The sequence below is a fragment of the Grammomys surdaster genome, unplaced genomic scaffold (assembly GCF_004785775.1).
Source record: "Grammomys surdaster isolate TR1022 unplaced genomic scaffold, NIH_TR_1.0 125311, whole genome shotgun sequence".
Lineage (NCBI taxonomy): Eukaryota > Metazoa > Chordata > Mammalia > Rodentia > Muridae > Grammomys > Grammomys surdaster.
Genome location: NW_021620189.1, coordinates 477,784 through 502,875, shown reverse-complemented (window position 1 = coordinate 502,875; position 25,092 = coordinate 477,784). Strand labels below are relative to the sequence as shown.

At 42.1% G+C, this 25,092-nt stretch overlaps 1 protein-coding gene across 1 annotated transcript in view; it reads left to right on the top strand.

The window, feature by feature from the left end:
* Positions 1 to 25,092, top strand: part of Atp10a (ATPase phospholipid transporting 10A (putative)) — a 163,483-nt gene that overhangs the window by 106,777 nt on the left and 31,614 nt on the right. The window contains exons 3-9 of the mRNA XM_028785673.1: positions 3,150 to 3,235; positions 13,340 to 13,446; positions 13,810 to 13,941; positions 15,057 to 15,187; positions 16,768 to 17,020; positions 19,362 to 19,579; positions 23,279 to 23,473. Of these exons, the coding sequence (XP_028641506.1) occupies positions 3,150 to 3,235; positions 13,340 to 13,446; positions 13,810 to 13,941; positions 15,057 to 15,187; positions 16,768 to 17,020; positions 19,362 to 19,579; positions 23,279 to 23,473 (1,122 nt within the window). The remainder of the gene's footprint in view (positions 1 to 3,149; positions 3,236 to 13,339; positions 13,447 to 13,809; positions 13,942 to 15,056; positions 15,188 to 16,767; positions 17,021 to 19,361; positions 19,580 to 23,278; positions 23,474 to 25,092) is intronic.

Here is a 25,092-nt window from a genome sequence, read left to right as displayed (position 1 = left end):
CTCTGCCAATCTCTCTCTCTTTCGCTCCATCTCTCTGCCTCCCTCCCCCTCTTTCCCCCTCTCCTCCTTCCCTCCCTCCTTCCTCCCCTCTCCCTCTCCTCTTCCCCCTCCCTTCCCCTCCTCCCCCTCTCTGTGCCTGGGGTAGATGGAAGGCATTGTACAAGCTCCAAACAGTCGCACTTGCCTGCTGTCCTCAGGAAGCTATCAGAAATTCATGGGAAGACAGCAGCTTAAGTACCAAGGCATCTCTCCATTTTAGTAGAGAGAGGACACAAGGAGAGTTGTCCCAATCCCTGGGGCAGGAATGAGGTCAGGGAAGGTGGTCAGGATAGTCACCTTGACAGAGCCTCACCACTGTCTTGGAATGTGTTATGGTTTCTATGAAATAGCAGAAAAATACTTCTGCATTCAGGCTAACATGGCCTAAGCCTTGGCAAGTGGTGAGACCTAATAATTCAGGAAGACAGGCAGAGGCACCCACATCAGGCTAGAACTCTAGCTTTAGGTGATTGGGAACCCTCTTCTGGCACTGGAGAGCACTTGCACTCATGACTTCATATCCACATAGAGACACATAATGAAAAATAAAATATACTTAAAAAAAAGAAAAGACCTCTCTCAGCAGAGTTCTGAAAGAGCACTGCCCACAGCACAACCCCTGATGTCTTTGTGTTATCAAATATTTGCTACTAGGTTGACCATACTGACCCTGAAGTAAGACAACGGGACTTTCAAAATTCATTTATATTGTCTGCAGGTGTGGCTCATGACAGTACAAGTGCTTAGCGTAATCAAGACTTTGGGCTCAGTCTCTAGAAAGAAAAAGAAAGTTAACAAAACAAATTAAAAAATAAAAGCAGAAGAGGTAGATCCAGGCAAAATTACCCACATACTCAGGTGCCTAGTGTGTCACATACACTAAACAGGGACTTAAGGTCTCATACACTCTGAACAAATGTACTAGGATCTCACACAAGCTCCACAGGGTTGCTGGGATTTCACAGAAGCTGTATATGAGGTCTTACATATGCTAGACAGACTTCTATGGTCTCACACAGCCTGGACAGGTGTGCTGGGATTTTACAGAGACTGAACAGGTACTCTACCACTGAGTTCCATCTCCAGGGTGAGAGACATTTTAGATGAGAAACTGGAGTGGCCTTGGAGGTGTGGTTGTGACAGATTGAGGGGTGAACCAACAGACACTTTCATGGTTCTAGAAACTGAAAGTCTGAGTTGAAAGTGTCAGCAGTTTGATGTCTCCTGAGACTTATCCTATGGATAGCTTTTCCCTATAGACTCATCTTTGCCATTCCTACCCTTGCCCCATGCGCTTATGTCATGTCTGCTTCTGATTATAAGGGCACCAGTGCTATTAGATTGGGCCTGTCCTCACAACCTCATGTAGTTTAATTAGTTCTCTAAAGGGCCTATCTCTAAACACAAGCACATTCTGTCTTCCTGGAGGTTATAACCCCAACATATGCATTCTGTGCCTGAGAGGAAAACAGTTCAGCTTGTAATAGACTCTGAAGATTCCTTCAGTTCTAAAATCCTCCCCAGTTTCAGATGAAGCGAGACTTCTGTGCCATGGGCATGTATGCTTCCCAAGGCACCTGGTTGGGAGCATTACAAATGCTGTGATGAAGCCCTGGGGACAGAATGTCCTACTGTTTCCAAGCTGTGCATATTGCTTTTTTTTCTCTTAGTAAGAATGAATAATAAACAGAAATGGAATATTTTAAGTCATACTCTCTTTGTATGCCAAAAATCATCCTGGCATTCTTCAGAGGCTACTCCCTTCATGGCCATCTTGTATGCTGTATTTGCCACTGTCGACTCTGGAAAAAGCAGTCCACTAGTTTCAACATAATTCATACAGCTTTAAATAAACACTGGAAGCTGAAGCAGAGCTCGACTCTGCAAATGGAATGCAAGGTTATTTCTATTTCAGTAAAGGAGAGAGACTTATAATGACTAAGAGACTTTAAGAAAAGCCTTTGTAAATGGCATTCCATGACTCGAAGGCGAAGCTCAGTGGTAGAACACCCTTGTAATGTCAGAGGTTCAAACCCTAGCACTTCAAAATAAATTAAAACTTAAATATTTCAAAATCAGCTATTGCATGGGGGCTAGTATTGCCAGATAATTACTCCATAAGGTACACAGGATACAATGGGAAACATTAAAATGTGACTTTTGAATAATTTCCTCTATGGCTGTATTGTATGCAGAGGGATACATGTTGTGATGGAATACAACTCACCTGTACTGATGTCAGCAGTATCTGTACCCTTTTGTGATGTTTCAGTCTGGTTTTCCAATGATACATAAGAACAAGGACAGCTCAATGGCTTTTTTTCTTTGTTCTTTCTTTCTTTTTTTTTGTTTTGTTTTGTTTTGTTTTGTTTTGTGACACTTGACAGAAAATCCAATGAACCTGACCAGAGGCTGATTGAAAAAAAAAAAAGAGGAGAAAGGAACAAGAAATTCCTTGGTTTCACTGGGCTCATTTGGGTTGTTGACTCCATTTTTCTCCTTTATTATTTTTCCCCTTCCTCTCCTTCTGACTTCTTTGGAGAAGGCACTGCTATATCCATCAATGGAAAGATCTAAACATTCCCTTTACAGTGAGTTTTCATTTCTTTAACAACACAATCATAATGAAGTCGCTGAGCTCTTGGTTCATACTTGGCTATTTAAATTCTTTCTGGCAAAGGTCAATGAAGAATCTTTAGAGAACATCAAGGAAATCGGATTTTAGCATAAATTCCTATTTTCAAGTAGAAATTGCTTCTCTAAATTGCTATGAAGAAGTAGAAAAGACCTTATGTGTCTCAGGAAACCACACCCATCCCTTTTCTTCACTGGTGCCTCCTTTGCTATTATCTCGGTCTCTAATTTTACATTAGGACTAATCATTTCATCTCACTAACCACAAGTCTGTTTATAGTTCAAACAATTAGTTATTATTCATTATTAAAAGGAGAAAGCATGAATTAAGCACTGGGTGTGTGGCATTCTGCAGAGACTCTAGCCAGAGTCCATGCTGATTCTCCTACCTAGGTGTGAGACAGATGAACAAGAGCCTTTTAGACCAGAATGACCAGAGACTAATTTTCTTTAATGTGTGTGTACTGTTATTTCAGGTTTCTGAATTCAATCCTTTGACGTTCACCAGCGTAATCGAGTGTGAGAAGCCAAACAATGACCTGAGTAGGTTTCGTGGCTGCATGTAAGTATCATGCATCTTTGCAAGCTTTCTTAGTTTTCTTTTGTTAAACATATGCACACACAGATACACAGATTTATAACATGTTTTTGGATAGTCTTTGCCAAATACATCTCTCTTTTTTTTTTTTTTTGGTTGATCTTGAAACTAATTTGAAAGATCCTGTCAGCAGTGGGAACTTGTCAAGTGTTATTGAGGAGTGATTGATTTACCCTCTGAGAGATTGAGGAACATGACAAGGGACAAGAAGCTTATGACTGTTATATATGGTCTCAAAAAATGGAAGTCAGAGGCCAGGCAGAAGAGCCTGGGATGAAATGCATTCCATCTTGATCCAAGAACACATTATTCAGTATTTGTTGTATATTGGTCCTAGCCAGTACATTGACTATACTGCAGTAACAGTTACTGCCTTAATAAACAGTTACTGTTTATTTTTTCTAATTAGAATAAAAGAGATTTGTACTTGCCTCCTTTTTTGTTCCTAAGTAGAAAGACCAAAGGTAGATAAATGGCCCAGGAATGGCCAAGTATAGTGACACTTGGTGAATCTTGGTCAGGGGTATGTAGAGCTCAAGGAGGTCACTTACTATATCATTCAGTCTGCTCCTAATGTTTATTTGGAAAACTTCCTAATAGCAATAATGATAGTGTAAGGAAACAGTGAATTGAGAGTGGCATGTATATACAACTGCTGAACTCCAAGGTGGAACTGCATGAACCGTTTCATGGAGGATGAAGTGTGTGATAAAGGTCTAAGGATACCAGGTTCAGGCTTCCATGGCAAACTGCTGGACCCTTTCCATAAGAGCAGAACCCATAGACTTTGCTCCCTCAGCGTCCTTGTGATGCTACTGTCCAGGGCAGAGAAGCCTCCTCTAATAAAATGGACTTCTGAAAATGGGCCTCATATCAAAGAATACTGTGTGAATCCCTGATTTGATGATAGTACCCAGCACTGCAGCCTGTGCCCAAATCAGGCTCAGGGACAATGGAATTTAGTAGTAAATGGAAACTTCACAAAACGTAAAGTGGACTTGTGTGACCCAGAGATGAACCAGCACTCATTGGACTTGCTCTGAAGTTTGGAAGTCATTAGATGACCTTTTTAAGAAACCAAACTCCTAAAGGAAAGTGTAAACGTGCTACTGCACAAGTCTGTGTGCTGTGCATTTGTTGGTCCTTGTTGACTTCTGGCCTGCTTACCTAGCTTCTAGGAGTTCACACATAGAACACCAGTTTCAGGACCTCTGTGAATTCTGAGGCCAACTTAGCTGCAGAGAGGAGATGCCAGGTGTTTAAGAAGTCTTGACATTAAATAACTGCTAAAGGAGGTGAAGGCAATTTCATGTTGCCAACTCAATCAAAAATAGTGGGTAGATCCTTTTCCAATGGCTTTTGGCCTAGTTCTTGGGCTCTGTTCCCTTTGCTTCCTGTGAGTCCTGAAGGAGGTTTCTGAGTGATACTGCATTCACATGAACAAAAGACTGTTCATGTATTCATCACCTGTCGTGGGGTTAGATTCATAGTAAAGAAGACTGAATCCTTCATCAGCCACTTTCCATCCTTCCCCTGTGGACCTTCAGGAAATTAAGCATCTTCTGAGTCTACACTCAAACTAGCACTCAAACTGAGGTTGCCAGGATGTGGAGACCATACTTTCTAGATAACTTTGAGTCCTAGTGTAGTGGACATAATTTTAGGTACTCCTCAGGCCACTGTTGAAAGTTCATTTAATGCGTAGAGGGTTTTCATAATGGTAATTGCCTTCTAAATACTGACCATTGTCATTCTGTCAGCTGCTGCTAACTTCACTGCTACAGGTAGTACTGAGTACCAGGTGAGAAGGGCCAGGAGGTAGGAGATGGTCCTTAGGAAGGAGGTTAGTTCACTAGGTGGCTATAAGAACTATCTGTCTTTTATGGATATCAAAAACTATATGAGATAGGAGGGTGGGGTTGAGGTTTGCTCAGTTTGAGATGATGGCAAAATCATAAACAGAATGACTGATTGGATAGTAAAATCTGGGTAAATGTATAGATGTATATAATGATTTCAAAGTCTGAAAATATGAACTGATGTACACTCTGGCAAGGAACCCTAGCTATGTGTCTCCATGGTAGTTGGGATTGTAGTGGGATTATGAGTGAGTAGGAACTCTATACAGGAAGGCAGATCTTGGGGAAGGACTAATAGTGACCTACTTTCCCTTCCCTATGAGGTTCCCAGTACCTCTTAATACTGACACAATTGTTTCTAACACCTGAATCATTGGAAGACAACCATGTCACATTTAAGCCACATCAGGGACTGAAGTGAGGGTGGGAACTAGAGATAAAGATTTGAGGACCCTTTGCCTAGATACTGTATTTAGTCAGTGAAGAGGCCAGGCCATGAGGAGAAGAACACAGGAGGAGAAATGGAAGGAATAAAATCAGAATAGCCCTGAAAATTAGGAACATCATCTTTGATGTGACAGAAATGACACCATAGGGCAGTGCCCTAGGACGGAAACACAGTGGAGACATTAGAAGGGGTATTCTGGAGTCCACAGAGTCCAAAGAAAGCTGATGGCCACTGTGGAACATGAGATGGAAAGGCTAATGTCTAGACGATGGAGAAGCACATTGCTCAGCACTCTAGAAGTATGTCCTGAAACGGGTCAAGACCAGGGATGAAGGCATGGGTACAATAGACAGTTATTAGAAGGAGATAAAGTAAGTGAAGACTAAGACTCCTAATGTGTTTAGTTATATGCAAGGGGGATACAAAGGCATTAATATATTAAGGGTGAGTCCTGAGTACCGAGTGGTTTGTAGCCCTTTGCTCACCCACAGCACCTAACTCTAAATGGCTTAGCATCCTAATTCTGCCTTCTCTTCTGGAAACTGGAAGACAACTCATCTGTGGATTTCATTCTGCTAACTCGAGCTTTTCTGATGATGACAACATAAATGTCCTACTGGCACATTTCCAGAGACAAACACCCAGTACAGTATGATGTAGTTTGTACGTGGCTTTCTATTCAGTCATAGAATAGAAGTCATAGAAGTCTTACTTCTACCTTGTCTCCACAAAGCTCTGATTGAGGAATGACATAGAGACACAGGTGGTCTTAGTGCCACCTGCTTTGACCACTGTATCCTTACCCCCATCTTGCTGATTTTCCATATCTTTTGGGCACAGTTGTTTAAGTAGTCCATGGGATAGACTTGGGGGCAAAATGGCCCCTCATCCAGTGCTCACTTTGGGTGGTTCTCTGGAGGTGAGCTGTAGGCAGCAACATACTAGTGATTTCCCTGCAACTCCAAGACACTACAGAGTATGAAGCTCTGCTTCCGCTAGCCAGACTAATGCTGTCTTCTTGGGAATAGTACAGAGGGAGGACATGGATGCAGGTGAGCAGATATCAGGGTGGGATCTTGATTGAAGAGTGTATGTTCCCCAGGAGTAGGCCTGACTGTGCTGTGTTCTTTATCCTTCCCAGAAGGAAACCTCAGCCTACCTCATCCTGCCTGATACTTGTATCAGGGGCTAGCTCACAAAGTACATCAGCTACAGGATCTGTCCTTGGTTTGAGACTCAGGTATTCCTGCTCCTGTTATCTTCTCAGAGTGGCCTTCCATCAGTCTCCATGAGACAGAAGCTACTTGCCAGGGAGCCATGGTAATCCTCCAATCTCACTGCTAGGCATGCCTGAAGATTGTTCTCTTTTGTGAACCAGCTAATCCAAACTTATATCTATAATCATTGTTACTTAAAAAATGTAACTAAGGATTTTAGCTCCCTTGCCAGAGCTGGTGGTTATAGGAATTATCTTACATTTCTGAACTCTGGTCTTAACTCTATAGTTAGTATGACTGTTTCTTCAGCCCCAGGTTAACCTGACAAGCAAGTGAAAGAACCATATAAAATACCTTGCAATATAGAAGCCATTGTATAGAGAGGGCAGTATTTGCCTCGGTGTGCTGTTCCATTGATAGGAAGTGTGGACTGTCTGAGGAGAGAGCATAGGAATCAGAGGTACCAGGGCTTGGGGAAAACATTATAGCCTAAGAAGAGGAAGAACCGGCAGTTTCTTTGTGGGTAGGGAAAACATTCTTGGATCATTTGCTGGTGTTTTTACAGCTCTGAATGTATGAACATGAGCTTTGTACTTTAAATGAGTTGATATTGTGGTACAAGAAATACATTGTGGGTTATTGGGAAGAGATAAGTGTCAGGGGCTTCATAATTCAAGGACACTTTAGTATTCTGTGTTCTTTAAATTAGTCCCTATGGTTAAGCTCTAATAAGATCCTCAAGAAGCTGAAAATACCAGCATTCTTCACCACTTTCAGCTATTTCCAAAGTTCTCTCACTAGTGTAAGTCTAAGCCTTGTCTTTCCCTGTGAACGAAGAGAAAGCTTTCTCAGTAGCCTCTGTTCTACCATGTTCAGTCAACTTCACAGCATGTGGTGATTACTTCTTATTATTCGTGAGTATGTGTAGGTGGGTATCCACAGAGCCCAGAAAGTGTCAGAGCCCATGGAGCCGGAATTAGAGGCAGTTTTGAGCAGGTGGACATGTGTTCTGGGAAACAAGCTCAGGTCCTTTAATAGAGTGGTAAGCAAGCTTAACCACGGAGCCCCTCCTCAGCCCCTTACGTTACGACCTTTGAGACCATAGTCTGGAGGAATGCTTGCACTTTTGCCTAAAAGATAAAGACGTAGGATGTCTGGTTATTTGTCTGATATAAAATTCATTTTACATCATAAAGCCAGTTGCCTGCTCCTTTATTCAGATCTTCGGTATTTGCTTCTATATTTGTGTGCTTCGATGTTGGATCCATTTATAATTGCTATATCTTTCTGTTGAGCTGATTTAAAAAAAAGTATAATAGAGGGTTTTGTTTTTGTCTCTTGGGAAGTTTTTGATCTCAAGCCTATTTTTCCCATGCAAGTGTAGCCAGCTACTCTGCTCTCTCAGTTACCATTTTTTTTTTTGCCCCCAAATAAGCATTCACAGAGATTTCCTGCCTGCATGTCATAGACTTGGGTAAAGTACCACAGCACCAGGATGACTGCTGGATGCCCTTGGAATGCAGCCTGCTTATTGGGGTAGCCTCTTCACCCTGGTGACCAATGCAGGGACTAGTTTCACCTTACATCTTAGTTAATGCTCTAATGCTGGAAGAAGCATCATGACTAAGGCTCATATATATATATATATATATGTATATATATATATATATATATATAAACATTTAATAAGGTACTTGCTCAGAGTCTCAGAAGGTGAGTCCTTTTCCATCATGGAGAGGAGTGTGGCAGCAGGGATGTAGGTAGGCAGTAGAGTAGGAGCTCACATCCTGGTTCTCAAGCAGGAGGTGGAAAGTGAAACTGGGCCTGGAGTGGGTTAAGAGCACACCTAGTGACACATGTCCTCCAACCAGATCATATCTCCTAAGCTCTCTTAAACAGTCTACCAAGTGGGGACTAAGTATTTAAATATAGGAGCCTCAGGGAGCTATTCTTATTCAAATCACCATATCTCATAAGGTATAGCAGCAGGATCATTACTGACAGTTGAACTGTTTCAGTTCCTTAACTTCTCCCAGGCTATGTTGAGAGTGAGATTTGTGTGAGATGTTTCCAAGCATCAGTGGCGATGAGCAGGTGTTAAGGCAGACTGTAATCATGTCTGCCAGACTCATCAAATTTTGAGTTCTTTCATTCACCTTCGTAGACATAATCATCCCTTGAGAAAATGGGACATCGGCGCAAAGCAGTTTGGTCATTTCCACATGTATTTGAATTAGATGAACAAAAACCTGAACAATGTACTATATCAAAGGAAAGTCTGCCTATACTTCAGCAGTTCCAAACTGCTATCATTTTGTCCTTCCTGCCTATGTCAATCAGAGTGCTCAGAGTGGTAGATGGTGTTCTCAAATTCCTGGAAGTAAGAGTTCAGTTATGTATATGCACAAGGATGGAGAGAGCCTTGGGACATATAAGTCATGGTAGAGACACTGAATCAAATACAGTTGTGTTGTTTTCACCACAATGTCCATGGACTTGAGGGCAGAAGTAGACATGAAGTGAAAGTCTGTGTGGTGAAGAGACACAGTCAGTCAGTGCTCTCTAACCAAAAAGGCACAGAAATTTACTCCCTAACCTCTGTTGCTACTCCTCCTCCCATCTTCTCCTTCACCATCCTTCTCAACATTCCCATCCCCTAGATCCAACCTAAAGCCAAGGTCAGGGCAACAGTCAACATTTGCCAATCACTGAGGAGTAAAACAGGGTAGAGAATGTAATAAGAGAAGAGGATCCTGCCTGGGGATCTAGGAGTTTAACAGAGATGATATTACATGAAGGCTATAAAACTGAGCCCACACTATAAGAGGAACCTCCTCTGACACCAAAGCCAGCATAAGGAGGGAAGAACATTTCTGTGGGTGGCTGCCTGGAACAGAAAGCCTACAATGAGCTAAGGCACTACAGAGCAGACAGCCTTCATGGGAAGCTAAGGAAGTACACAGCCCTCAAACTCTCCTCCCAGAGGAACACAGTGCTCATGTACATGCTCAGAAGGCTGCATGCATGTCTTGAGATGTGGAATGACAAGGCCAGCAAGACTGAGCTGCAGGTGTCCGCAGAGAAGTTTGTAAAACCTGAGCTGGACCAGTGCTTCAGATATGGAGCAAAAATAAAAGCCTGGGATTACAAAATTTAGGAGTATAATGTTGAAGTCTGATCACTGTGGTGATATAAAAGCAAGACAGGAATTCATATCACACATTAGTAGACCTCAAGGCCAGGTTGGTATACAACTACTTCAGAGCAGAATGGATTGAAGTCCCTGGTGTCTTGAGTGGTACAGATTAGCTACCCTGGCGAAGGAGTTGATTTGAAGCCTTTGCAAGTTGCTGCTCCTTTGCACTGGGGGCTTGGTAGGCATTACCTGAGCATCAAAGCCTTGTCCTCCTGTTTCTGTGCAACTGCACAATTTTTCACCCCATGCCTGTCATTTGTCATGTATGTGGTAGCCAGTCCTTACCTTTCCTCACACACTGTACTCAGATGAATGAGACCTGTTCCCAACAGCACATGAGTTAGAGAGATACAATGCTCATTGAGAGGGAAAAGTAGACATTTATCTGCTTGAGCACTACTGTTTCCCAGGTCAGTAGATCTTAGCAGTCAGTTCTTCATAAAGTTTTCCTTCCAGAGAGTTTTCATTTAGAAGAGCATGTTTAGATGAGTCAAGAAGCCTGAGGGCTTGAACTAGATGAGTACTTCCAAGTAGGCTAGACTAAATGTTAAAGGATGTGCTTGGTTGCCATAGACAGAGTACCACACTTGGGCAGAATTGAAGACAGAGGTTTATTTCTTCTTTCTGGAGCCTTGAAGACCAAGGTATCTGTGGGTTGATTTCTCTCAATCTTTCTGCACTTGGCCTGTGGCTGAACAACTTGTCCCCATGTCTTTTCCCATTGGCATCTGTCTGCATGTCTGTGTCCTAATCTCTTCTTAGAAGGTCAGTCAGATTGGGTCAGAGACTGCCCCATGCCCACATTTAAACTAATTACTTTCTTACAGACACTGTCATCTCTTGGGGCCGTGGGGATTGAAATTTCAACACATGGTTTCTAGGGACAAGGTAGTTGAGCCTATAACCAAGAAGCAGGTGCTAATGGCAGCTTGGTGGGCTCTCCTTCTCTTGAGCATCTTTGGAACTGAGTTATATGTCTGTGTCTGCTCTATGACCAATGGAAACACTCTGCCTCAGAATTTCAGGGTAGTAGTAACTGCTTGCTAGCACCAGTGGCTTATTCTCATCTCTAGTCTTCCTTCCACTTCTGATATGAGCACTCTTCTCACAGGAATATGTTTGTGCCCCCTGCATCTGAAGCCCGTTCCTGAAGCTATGGTCCTTATATAGGCTGGTTCAATTTCTGGTGATGAGTTTACTCCTCAGTTGATTTGATTTGAAGGCGTAGTGTTGGATTCAGGAGTGTTGCTCAGTTTCAAGTTGCACTTGCCTAGCATTTTGGAAGACCTAGGTTTAATCCCTAGTACAACACACAGACATACACACACACACACACACACACACATACACACACACGCACACACACACACACACACACATGTGAGAGACAGGCAGAGACAGAGAGTGTGAAAGACAATTATTAGATCCTCAATAACTTGGAGGTTATTCACAGAACTCTTCACTGTGAATTCCAAAACTCACAGACATTCAAGTCACTTATGTAAAATGGCATAATGTTTGCACATAAACTATATATTTTCCTGTAAACTCTAAATAATATGACATAAAAACTATACAGTGTAAATAGTTGTATACTGTATTTTTCAAGAAATAACAACAACAAAAAATCAACCTGTTAACTACATAGATATTCCTCACCCCCAGTGTCATCTACCTATAGCTGTTTGAATCTGCAGCTGCAATGCTCAGAGATGTAGCGGGCTGGCTATAGTTACACATAATATCAAAGAAAGTTGAATCTGAAATACTATTCTTATTTTTGCTGAGTTCATCTTGTTCCTAGAAAACTGGGCTTATTGTTTTTCACTGCTACCCAGAGAAGGTTTTTTCATGTCCAGTTATCTCTTGAGAAATATCCACATGAGAGATACAGTATGGAATTCCTCTCCCTGGTAATGGGACAGGGCTTTGCATGTATCTGTCTTTGTGTGCATCTGCCCCATCTCTTGATGCTTAGTTCCTGTCTTGAACCTTTGTCTTGGGTTTGCAAGGTGTGATCCATCGGCACACGGCTGATTTAATAGTTCCTTGAGTGTCCCTTTTTACATACTCTGCAGAAGAACTGGCACTGTGGTAAATTACATGAAATTACGTACAATACATTTAAGTACAGCAAGCATTTTAGTCTTGATTTTATATAATTTCTCTTATTCAATAAAAAAAAATGTGTTTCTGTAGCTAATGTGCATCACTCTAGGAGCTGTCAGAAAAGAAAGACTTTCAGATACGTCTGAGTTGCCAAGAGGAGACATTTTGACTAAGGATGGGGAAAAGGATTTCTATGGTGGGTATGGAAAGGTGGCCTGTATATAGGGCTCCTGGGTCTGTCCAGTGTAGTGATAGTGTAGACCGTGTTGGACAGCTTTGGACCAAGAGGACAAGTTTTAAAGTCAATTGCTTAAAATTAAAAAGTGCTTTTGAATCTATACAGCACTGACACAATTTGGAATGTTCATGGTTTACATACATCTTAGATTAAATATATTAATATCTTTATAACTTTATGAAAAATCGATGTAAAATGATACCAAAATTGGGTTTGAGGAAAGGGCTCAGTGATTAAGAGAACTTGTAAACATGAGGACTGGAGTTCAAATCCCCAGCACCCACGTAAAGATCAGATGTCCCCATACATACCTCTGACACTAGCACTGGAAACAGAAACAGAAAAACATCTGCATTTGCTGGTCATACAGTGTGGCTGAAAAAAATGATAAGCTCTGGGCTCAGTGACTGACCCTGTTTCAAGGAAACAAAGCAAAGAGGGACAGAGCAGGGTAACAGACCTCTGGCCTCTATGCTGATACCTATACACACATGCTATATATATATAAATATAAATAAATAAATATATATATATATATACATATATATATATATCATAGATAGAAGACAGACTCACATGCACCCACACAAACTGTTGTCAAAATTCATAGCATACATTCTCAAGGGCTGTGTGTGTTTTGTGACAACCCAAGGCACTGAATGGCACTCTCATTTCTGGTAGAGCAGATAAATGTACCAGCAATCACCCCGCAAGACTGTCCTTGTCAGCTTCTCAGGTCTGCCTTGCAACTACACATTTGGCAGTTTCTGTAGTCAGTTCCCAGTTAATCCCATTCAGAGTAGATAAACAGCAGCTTTGGGGTTTCTATGCTAATTTGAAGCAGCTTCCTCAGAGGTGTTATGATGACACAAGCAGACACCCATGATGGGGCCTTCTATCTCCTTCACTGTCCAGCACTGAGGTGTCCCAAAGTTTTCTCGGATACTTCCAAAAGTGCTTGTGTAGCCGTGTAACATACCATGCTCCATGTTCCTCTACAGCATCCACAGCAATGGGGAGAAGGCTGGGCTGCATAAGGAAAACTTGCTGCTTCGAGGGTGCACCATCCGAAACACAGAAGCTGTGGCTGGAATTGTCATCTATGCAGGTAGGCACAGGATAAACCTTAGACCGTCTGTCTACTGCCATACTGTGCTATGTGCTGTTCAACATTTCTTCCCAATTTCTATCTCATAATAAGAGAAAATTAGAAAACTAAAATTTAGGAAAACAGAAAAGTATTGAAAAACAAGATTCGTTCTAATAACAACCCTGTCAATAGAGTTCTTTTTTTTTCTTTAATATATTTCTTTCTGTTCATTTTAGAGTTGTTATATAAGTCATTCTGAATCCTATTTTGACCAATGTTCTTGGAGAGCTGTAATCCAGGATAATTGCTCTATGGGATCCAGTCCCTGGTTCCTTGTCTTTAGGAGACTGGTATTCTATACCCCTCCATCCTCCTCTGCAGGACATGAAACCAAAGCCCTGCTGAACAATAGTGGGCCTCGCTACAAGCGCAGCCAGCTTGAAAGGCAGATGAACTGCGATGTCCTCTGGTGTGTCCTTCTCCTCGTTTGTATATCTCTATTTTCAGCGGTTGGTAAGTCTCCCAAGATGAGTCCTCAGTGAAGTAGACTGCTGCACAGCCTACAGGCAAGTGTGGGGGCTATCCTGACTCCACTAGACCCAGCACCTTAAAGGTCAAAACACCATTTTCACTACTTGGATTCCAGGAGTGCCTGCATCAGCATCAGTGTGGCCACACTGAGGTGAATGAGCTTGCAGAGTAATCTGCCTTTTGGAGTTGAAGACTATTTGGATGGGGGAGATGAATCCATCATAGCTGTAGTAATGAGTCCAGTGAAAGAGGGTTCAGCAGTAATGATGAAAGCTAGCAACAGGAGATGAACATATAGAGCAATGAGGCTGTATTAAAAAAAAAAGAGAGAAAACAATAATTTGGGTCTTAGAAGGGGGGACCAAAAGGTCATGTAACCTTTGCAGTAACATGTTTTGGAATTCCAGCACTTGATTTCCACTTGTCTCTACTGTGTCAGCATGGACCAGACAGGTATAACATGGTCTTGAAGGATAGTCTTAGGAGATTAAAGCAGAGCCACATAGAACACCAAAAAGTTTCTGTAACCAGATAGGTTTGGGACTTAGTTTAGAAAGAAGCATGCATAACCCTTGACTTCTTAGAAACTGTAACATGTGAAAGTTGAATCTTCAAGAAGGAATCACATGGGCAGTATTGAGGTCCTGATGCTTGTTTACCCAGACCCTATGACTGTGCTTTTGGAGCACCTGGATAATGAAGTGGAGTCATTCTCCCAGCTTACAGACAATTTTTATATCATGATCAGTGGTACCATTCAGCACCATCAACAGGAAACCCTTGAGTGCAGTTGTGGGGCTCTTGCTATGTTGTCCAGGATGGGCGAGAATGTTTGATCCTTCTATTTTAGCCTCCCAAGTGACATGATCACAAGTGTAGTACCATACACAGTTTAAGAAACTCTCGATGTAAGCAAAACAAAGTGTGCACTCTTTCTAGCTGCCTGCCAAAGGGTCCAAGAATACTATGTACAGAGAAAGCTGATAGAACAAATATGTCATGTCCAGTAACAGTCTTTTAAAAAATGTCTTAATTTTCCCAAGCAGCATTCCTTCTTTCCTGTCAGATGAATGATGCCTCTCTTTAAACATGCACAGGACATGGATTGTGGGTCCGGCGTTATCAAGAGAAAAAAGCACTATTTGATGTTCCTGAGTCTGATGGCAGCTCTTTATCCCCAGCCACAGCTGCGGTTTACTCATTTTTGACAATGATAATAGTTCTGCAGGTAACAGTAATAAATATTATATGGTAATTACTTTATTTTCCTCTAGAGAACTCAAAAATCTTGCAAAGAATTTTCTATAAATTCTGCATCTTGAAGAATCACAGATACATGTTACCTTTTATTCTGTTTGAAGGTTCTTTGGTGACTTTCCAGTTGATGCTCTTCTTTGCTTTTCTTTAAACAATTAATGCTTTGGGGATTGAGTTTTCCCATTGTTTCTCTGTTTTTTCTATTACTATTAATTAGTTATTACTAATCTATTATTATTACATGCTAGGCAAGTGCTCTCACTAACCATTGAGATACATCCTTAGTACTGTTTTAAAAAATAGATTTAATCTGGGAATAATATGCAGATTTACAGAAAATTTCAGAAACTAATAGAGAACATCCACAGGGCCCCTCACTCAGTTACCTGACATGAATGTGTTCTATTAATGTAGTTCTCCATGAAATTGAGGAAGGCCACATGAATACTTTGCTGGGAGCCAAACCCCAAGCTATTTCATTCACAGCATATCTGCAGATGAGCACCTCTCCCAGGATTCATCCTGATGCTGCTGCATGTATTAGCATTAGTATTCAGTAGCAGTCGTATGCGTTCACATGCCTCCCTATCTGTAACTGACAGGCAGCACCAGGAAGGTCTATTAAAGAGTAAAAACATCCCCAGAGCTCTAAGTGGCAGTGAGGGTCACCACTAACCTCTGTGAGGACAGAGCAACCAGAGGCTGTGTCTAGCCTCGCCTTATCACAGATGGTTCCTTCCTACAGTGGGAAAACAGTCTCATTTAACATTGCAAATTAGGTTTTGTTTTTTTGTTTTATGTTGTTTTTTTTTTGTAAATGTAAATTTTGTTCTAGCCTTGAGTTAGGATAATAGTTGGTGTCTTATTAACATAATTAATTTACCAAGAGAACCGAGTTAGTCAGAAGATGATATTCTGGGCTCATAAATATTAGTTCAGTGTTGTGGCTGTATAAATAAGCATTCATTTCCAGAAAGTTGGTCTGGAATGATCAAACCATAACTGCATTTTTCCCAATCCATCTTGCATTTGCTCTCTATTGCACAAGATCACAAAATTGTACTGCAACATAAAACCAGCCTCTGAAACAATTGTTTCATCCCATGGCTGCTCCTTGGACTATGGAGCACATCCTTGGGTAATACACAGCTCCTGTCACTGGGGCTCAGGGGAAACATGAGGGAGAGGTCTGTTGTAGTTAGAGGTGATGTTGCTCATGAGGACTCTGACTGTGCCTGTTTTCTTCTCTTCTCTCTCTCCTTTCCTAGCCCCTCTCAAGCACAACTTAGTCTCCAGGCCATCGTTATCCTTCCAGACATAGGAGTGGATTTCCGCTCTGCAATTGCACCAACCTAGGCTATTCTAGCTTAAAATCTTTGCCAGTACTTTTAATCCTTTTCCAATAGTGACTTTAAGCCACCCCATTTAAGCTCTTAAAGGTACAGTACAGTTCCTGCTTCCTTGGTCATTTGTCATTTGATTTGATTACATTAACTGAAAACTGCTCCCCGGCGCTCGTAGTCATTCATCCCGTGTGCCTTTGTCTTCTAGGTTTTGATTCCAATTTCCTTATATGTTTCCATTGAAATTGTTAAAGTGTGCCAAGTATACTTCATTAACCAAGATATCGAGCTCTATGATGAAGAGACAGATTCACAGCTGCAGTGCCGAGCTCTAAATATAACAGAAGACTTAGGGCAGATAAAATACATCTTCTCAGACAAAACCGGCACATTAACCGAGAACAAGATGGTCTTTCGAAGGTGCACTGTGTCCGGCATAGAATATTCTCATGATGCCAATGGTGAGTGTGAGGACAGAGACTTGTAGTCTGGGATGCATTAGAAAACTGCTCTCTCGAGATCTCCATGGGCAGGAGACGGGAGAAATAGTTCACAAGCTTCATGGCTTGCTGGTTCTCAAGGGAGGATAAATCCTTGGCCATCACTTGGGAGCCCAGAACTATTTATAGAAGGAGCTGACATTGTCGTGCTCAGCTGCCGTGTCTGGAATGATATGCATCTGTTTTGGCTCATTTTCTGCCAGGCAAGCAACAGCAGCCAGACAGAACACCCTTGAAGTGCTAGTTTCTGCAGTGACTTCACTTTGTCCCACAAAGGGACAGAGAGATTTTCTGTTGTCACTCATTTATCTTTCAGCTGTCAGCTGAAAATTCTCAGACAGGCATTGTGTACTTTACGCTGCATTCTTACTTAGCCTTGGAACACAATGTTCGTTAGAGCCTAAGAGAAATTAGTCTCTATGCCTTTGGTACAGGCAGCCCTGCCTCCTGTCCCTCCTTTCCTTATCCTTTGCTGTCTCCCTCCTTGCTGAAGAAAGGCTCAGGCAAAACCACCAAACTTCCTAAGCCTCTTGCCAAGAGAAGATACAGTGATGAAGATGCCTGCACTTCAGTCAAATGTCTGGAGAAATAACAATTTTGAGTGAGCCCCGCCCCTGAGCCTCACACAGTCCCCTTCTTTCCAATAAGAACAACAAAAAAAGCACAGACTGCCAAGAGAATTGAGGGCAGAATGGGAAAAGCAGTGAGCAGCCATATCAGTAGCTACCTAGCTATCTCTCCAGCACCTAAGAATTATCTTGATGACCACTTTCTTCCTCTGTGTACAATATAACAAAAAGCATAGGAGTCTACCTATTGTTTAGCATTTTCATGTGCACCTCAAGTGAACTGCTACTGGTGTTTTCCATGCCTTTACCTATCTACCCTGTCTACCTTCCTAACCTCATTCTCTGATCCCTATCGCAGACTCTAACCCTCTTGCCTCCCCTTCCCCTTCCCACCTACTCAGCTTTGTGCACTGCAGTGTAGTCCAAGGCATTGTGTTTGTAGCAGCCTTGTAGAGTTGGAACTCAGTTTCAGGCAAGAACAGGTTTGAGATCTCTAGCACAACAGTGCCTTCAATCAATGCTGCTGTATCCTCTTGGCGGTGAGGTGATGGATATATTAATTAGTTTCATGTGTATGTATAGCACATTTTATACTATGTCAAAACAAAACGTCTGTACCCTCTAAATATGTTCAGTTATGATTTGTCAATAAAAGATAATATTAATAGCACAATTAAAAAAATAAAGTTGTCATCTGAGACTTCCTGGGACAGAATCATAGATTTGACAGAAGTGAAATGCAAAGGTAAGGCTAACAGGTTCTGTCACTTCCAGAGGAAAGTTGAGTATTTGAGGAATAAAAGTCTTTATGCATCTCCGTGATGTGCAGAAGTGCCAACACTGAAAAAGATATCTTCAGTCGGTTCAGCCCATGATTTGACACTCAGTTGTAAATGAATACAGATCTGAGTGCTGGGCCAGAGCTCACATACCAAAGCTAGCTATGAGCTCATATACCAAAGCTACCACAGAGACTATGGGCATATTCTTTCCTCATCTCCTGACTTAATAACCTACAGCTAGCTGGCTGCATGCCTATGTGTAGGCTTGTCTGAGGCCTCTAGTGTTAGAAACAGGCCTCTGTCCACAGTACTACAGAAGTAGCTCCTTCCTTGCTCCACAGCTTCAAGGGGAAGGAGGAGGCCTGAGGGTATAGGTTGCTCCTCTCCAGGATGGAGATAATTCAATGCATAATGCCAAACAGTGGGCACAACAGCTATATGTCCAAGCTTTTCTCCTCCTTGCAATCCAGCAGGCACACTAGGCTGTTTGTCACCAGAGAACAGATGGAATGTTTGGCATACTGGTATGGAGAAGTACTTAGCCTGATGACAGTGGGCAGGTGACTCCTTCCTTATCCCTGTTCTTCTCATCTCTCTGAAGGGGAATGGCTGGTGATTAATAGAAAAGAATTGCTCATATGGCTGACTAATACCATGAGTACCCCCTTCTCTGGGCATCTCTCAGAAGTTCCCTAATATTAGGCTGCTCTAATGTTTCTACCAAGTGCTGTGCCTGCACTTGAACTTCTGATTAAATACTTGGTTAGAAGGAGTAATTCTGAATAGGTTTCTTATTACTCACACAGGACTCAGAGAGCCATCCTAACTTGGCAACCCTTGGAGAGTGAAGATTGGGTGCACTCTGGGGCACAGGCTCATGAGACCTACAATATCTTGAGTTAATTCAGTCTGCCCTCATTGATGTCTAACATTTTGTCCCTGTCTCCATAGCCCAGCGACTGGCCAGGTATCAAGAGGCAGACTCAGAAGAAGAGGAAGTGGTGTCCAAATTAGGTACAATATCCCACCGTGGCAGTACTGGGAGCCATCAGAGCATCTGGACGTCTCATAGGACCCAAAGTATCAAGTCCCATCGGCGCACAGGCAGTCGGGCTGAGGCCAAGAGGGCCAGCATGCTGTCTAAGCATACTGCCTTCAGCAGTCCCATGGTGAGTGCAGGCAGTGTGTGAACCTCCTAGAGGGATGGGAGCCTGACATTCTGCTTTCTTTCCACTGTCCATTGTCTCTGATAATCAAAATTATCTCTTTTTAATCACACAAATAAGCTCAGGCTTGGCTGTGCTCCATGAGCAGAAGCGGTCTAGTACCACCCCTCTATACCATGTTATCTTTCCTGAAACACTTATTCAGCTTCTTTGCCATTGTATCTGATGCTGTGTGGTTGCTAAGTGAGCCATCTAAAGAGGGTGACAAAGAGGGAAACCTAGCCAAATGAAATGAACAAAACATCAGAACAAGATGACATGTGTGAAAAGGCAGAGCCAATTACCTACACCATAAAGTTTTAATTAGATGAGCACACAGCAAATAAAACTGCTTCTTTCTTGTCTTCTCCATGGCCAGTGTGCTTATGGACTACTGTCATTAGACAAGGGAATTTCTCAAAGTGAGTAACAGGTTCTGAAAGAGTCCTTTCACTATGCTATAAGAACAGAGGGGAAGTTAATCATGCTCACTTTGAATGGTCTCATTCTTCTAAGACTTTCTAGACCCATGTAGAAGCTACCATTTAAATAGAGGTATCTAAAATTGTGGATGCTAATCTTTGGGTTAATGTCTGTCATGTGGGAAGGAAGGCTCTGGGATGCAAGAGGACCCTATTTCCCTTTCAGCATTCTAAAATGTGTATTAAGACTACATGAAGTATTCAAACATTCTAATTCAGAAATTCAGTCATGCAGTCAGCAATTACTGGAGTAGAACTTTACTGACACGTTATTTATACCGGCAGAATGGTGAAGGTTAAATATCTAGTGAGAAAGATCAATAATTGATAAATGGGACCTCATGAAACTGAAAAGCTTCTCTAAGGCAAAGAACACTGTCAATAGGACAAAAAGACAAACCTACAGATTGGGAAAAGATCTTTACCAACCCTACATCCAATAGAGGGCTAATATCCAAAATATACAAAGAACTCAAGAAGTTAGACTCCAGAGAACAAATAACTCTATTAAAAATGGGATATAGAGCTAAACAAAGAATTCTCAACTGACGAATCTCAAATGGCCTAGACTTACCTAAAGAAATATTCAGCATCCTTAGTCATCAGGGAAAAGAAAATCAAAACAACCCTGATATTCCACCTTACACCAATCACAATGGCTAAGCTCAAAAACTCAGGTGACAGCAGATGCTGGGAAGGATGTGGAGAGAAAGAAACACTCCTCCATTGCTGGTGGGATTGCAAGCTGGTCAAACCACTCTGGAAATCAATCTGGTAGTCCCTCAGATTGGAAATAGTTCTACCTGAAGACCCAGCTCTACCACTCCTGGTCATATACTCAGGAGATGCTCCAACATATAACAAGGGCAGGTGCTCCATTATGTTCATAGCAACTTTTTTATAAGTAGCCAGAAGCTGGACACAACCCTTATGTCCCTCAATGGAAGAATGGATACAGAGAATGAGGTACATTTACACAATGGAATACTACTCAGCTGTTAAAAACAATGACTTTACAGATTTTGCAGGCAAATGGATGGAACAAGAAACTATCATCCTGAGTGAGGTAACCCAGACACAAAAAGACATACATGGTATGTACTCACTGATATGTGGATATTAGCCCAAAAGTTCAGAATACTCACAATTCAACTCACAGACCATATGAAGCTTAACAAGAAAGAAAACCAAGGTGTGGATGCTTCAATCCCACTTAGAAAGGGGAACAAAATAATCATATGAGGCAGAGGGAGGAAGCGACCTAGGTGGGAGAGAGGAGGGGGAAGGAAAAGGGGGGTAGGATCAGGTATGGGAAGAGACAGGAGAGAAGTTCAGAGGGCCAGGATAATGAATAGAAATACGTTGTAGCAGTGGGGGTAAGGAACAGCTGGCTGGGAGAAGGTGGAGGATGATAGTCAGGGAACCATGAGACTACCAGGACCCAATGGGGATGACTTTAGCTGAAATACCCAACAGCAGAGAAATAGAACCTGAAGAGACCACCTCCAGTAGATAGACAAAGCTTCCAGTTGAAGGATGGGGTCATTTACCCATTTCAAAATCTTTAACCCAGAATTGCTTCCCTCTAAAGGAAATGCAGGGTCTGTAGAGATGGCTCAGAGGTTAAGAGAACTGACTGCTCTTCATAGGTCCTGAGTTCAATTCTCTGCATTCACCAGATGGTTGTGGTGCCTCACAACCATCTGTAATGGGATCTGATGCCCTCTTCTGGTGTGTCTGAAGACAGCTACAGACACTACTCATTGTATATAAAAAATAAAAAAAAATAAAATCTTTTAAAAATAATAAAGGAAATTCAGGAATAAAAAATGGAGCAGAGACTGAAGGAAAGACACCCCCAACATTGGTACCTATCCCTTCTGCAGACACCAAACTCTTGCTAATGCCAAGAAGTGCTTGCAGACAGGAGCCTGGTATAGCTGTCCTCTGAGAGGCTCTGCCAGCACTTGACTATGATAGATGCAGAAACTCACAGCTAACCATTGGACTGAGCCTGGGGACTCAAATGGAAGAGATAGGAGAAGGCCTGAAGGAGCTGAAGGGGATTGCAACGCCATAGGAAGAACAACAGTATCAATTAACTGGACCTTCCCCCCCAACCCCCCGCAGAGCTTCAAGGAACTAAACTACCAACCAAAGAGTATTCATGAGTTGGTCCATGGCTCCAGCTTCATATGTAGCAGAGAACTGCCTTATCTAGTATCAGTGGGAGGGGAGGCACTTAGCTAGTCCTGTGGAGGCTTGTTGCCTCAGAGAAGGGGGATGCTAGAGGGGTGAGGCAGGAATGGGTGAGCACCCTCTTAGAGACGAAAGGGAGGGGATATGGGATGGAGTGTTTGCGGAGGGGAAACCGGGAAGGGAGGCAACATTTGAAATGTAAATAAATAAAATAATTAATTAAAAAGTAAATAAAAAATAAAAGTCACAACAGTTAAACAAAATGTTAAAAATCTAGTGAGAAAGGATAGCTGGATAATCATGGTGCCTCTGTCCACTTGGAGGATGATTTTTAAAATGAGTTCTCATATAATTTTGAGCTGTGGAAAAGTTTCTATGACATGTTTTGACAGAAAACTGTCGATTTTCATATAAAATATCTTGATTATGTAAACTATTTTAATTATCTAAATGTAAAGAGATGAGATCTCAAGGAAATTTATAACATTGCTATCAAAAAGTAGTTCATGAGATGTATGTAGACTTGCTGAGTTTTTCTATACTGATAGTATGTCATCTGTTTTATTTTTTTAAGAAGTATATTGACATATAATGACAATACATTTATTTAAATATGTAAGTATTTTAAACAATTGAGGTTCATATAATGTAGAATTGTAAAATGTCTGTAGTGGGATTGAATTCTATTCACACCCTTTATTTTTTAAGATTTTTTTTTATGAGTTGAGTACACTGTAGCTGTCAGACACACCAGAAGAAGGCATCAAATCCCATTACAGATGGTTGTGAGGCACCATGTGGTTGCTGGGAATTGAACTCAGGACTCTGGAAGAGCAGTCAGTGCTCCTAACCTCTGAGCCATCCCTCCAGCTCCCTATTCACACCTTTTAATACATTCAAGTCTACTTTTAAATACTTAAAAAGCAAACCACTTGGCAAGGTAACGTGTCAAACGCATCATGCAGCTCTCTTTTCTTCCCAGGAGAAAGACATTACACCTGACCCCAAGCTGTTGGAGAAGGTGAGTGAGTGTGGCCGATTCCTCGCCATTGCAAGGCATCAGGAGCACCCTCTGGCCCATCTCTCACCCGAGCTGTCTGATGTTTTTGATTTCTTCATTGCACTCACCATCTGCAATACAGTAGTTGTCACCTCTCCAGACCAGCCACGACAAAAGGCAAGTTCTGCAATTCGCTATGAGATGCCAATGTGCCTTTGACACGCTCTGAGGCCTACATAGTGACACCTGGATGAAGGGAGTGAGCATGCTTCACTTTCCTGCAAGAAGCTGCTTCTGAGTAGTGCCTCAGGTGTAAGGAGATGCAACAGTGTGCTTTATATGGAGGGAAGAGGGCATCAAGCTGTAGTAGGAAACGTTGTTTAGATACCTTTTGAGCCTGTGATGGGAGGGATACACATAGAGGCAAGTGAAAACTTGGCCTCAAAGGTAAGCCATGACTTCAAGGAAACCACATTTACCCTGGGACTTCCTGGACCTCGCGGCACAGCCTTGGGCAGAGGTAGAAGGATGGCTACCCAAAGTGATTTTATCCAGAGCCTTGGGCTTCTAGGATCATACAAGAAGGATGATAAACATAGGCTGGGAAGTAGATTCTGGAGAAGATGATCTTGACCAGAAGCCTTTTAGACATGTTATTCTAATCACTGTCCTTAGAAATGTCATCTGGGCCATAGAGCTGTGGTGAGGATTTAAAGGAAGGTCTCAGAGTCAAGATTTGATATACAGAAGATATGGGGTAATGGTAATAACCACATTTATCATCATCCCTCAAGGCAAAGTGAATGAGAGATTCAGTCAGAGGTTATTTAGCATTTTGTAAATGGCAGTACCAAAGTTGAGTTGGCTTTGGTGTGCAATTACGATTCTTTTTGGAGAGAAGAAAGGTTCATGTGAAAAGGACTCCCGTGTAGCCCTTACAGAATTGTGTTCGTGAATCAGACTGTATAATGGATGCCTATGAGCCATATCAAGTAAGTGATGGATAGAAATGGTGTTCAGGGCTGAATGTGTACCCTAGACCTGGCCCCTTCCTACCTCCTGACTCAGCTCAACAGCCTCCACTAATGGAACCCCTGGTAGATTGTGTGGTGTGAGCAAGGTAGACCACCACTCTACTATGGCAGTATATCCAAAAACATTTTTTACTTAGCTATGCTCTTACTTCTCAATGCTTCAATTTGGCAAGGCCCTAAGAGACCTGAAAGATCCTAAAACTGGGCAGAAAGATCCTGAAATGTACACTCAGATGAAAAGTTTGTATAGCCAGCTCCAAGGAGAAGCTGATTCCTTCTGTGGTACAAGCCGCCTTAGCATCCCTTACCTGGATGTGGGAACTTTTATCACAAAGCATTAAAGCCCTCTGGCATATATATCCCTGGAGGGCTGAGTGTTTCCTAGGTTACCCTCTGCCTGACATAAGGTGTGTTCTGAAGGTCATGTGTGCTGTTCTATGGAGGGAACAGAATATTTACTTACCCACCCTTGCACTGCAGATGAATATGTTTCTGGATACATTTCTGTTCCTGCATTTAGGTAAATATCACCTTCGGGAGCAGTGGAGGCATCAGGTGCTGCAGAGTGATACCTTTCCCCACTCAGACTTACAGCATATTTAGTCATCCTAGTGCACAAGGACACGTGGTTCCATGGCAGAAGGTGGGCTCAGCATGTGTAAGGTCCAGGACTCAGTTCTCAGAACTAAAAGAATCAAATAAAAAGAGAGGCACTGTAGGTCCAAATTAAAAATGCTTTCGCCAGAATTTAGGCCTGTGTCT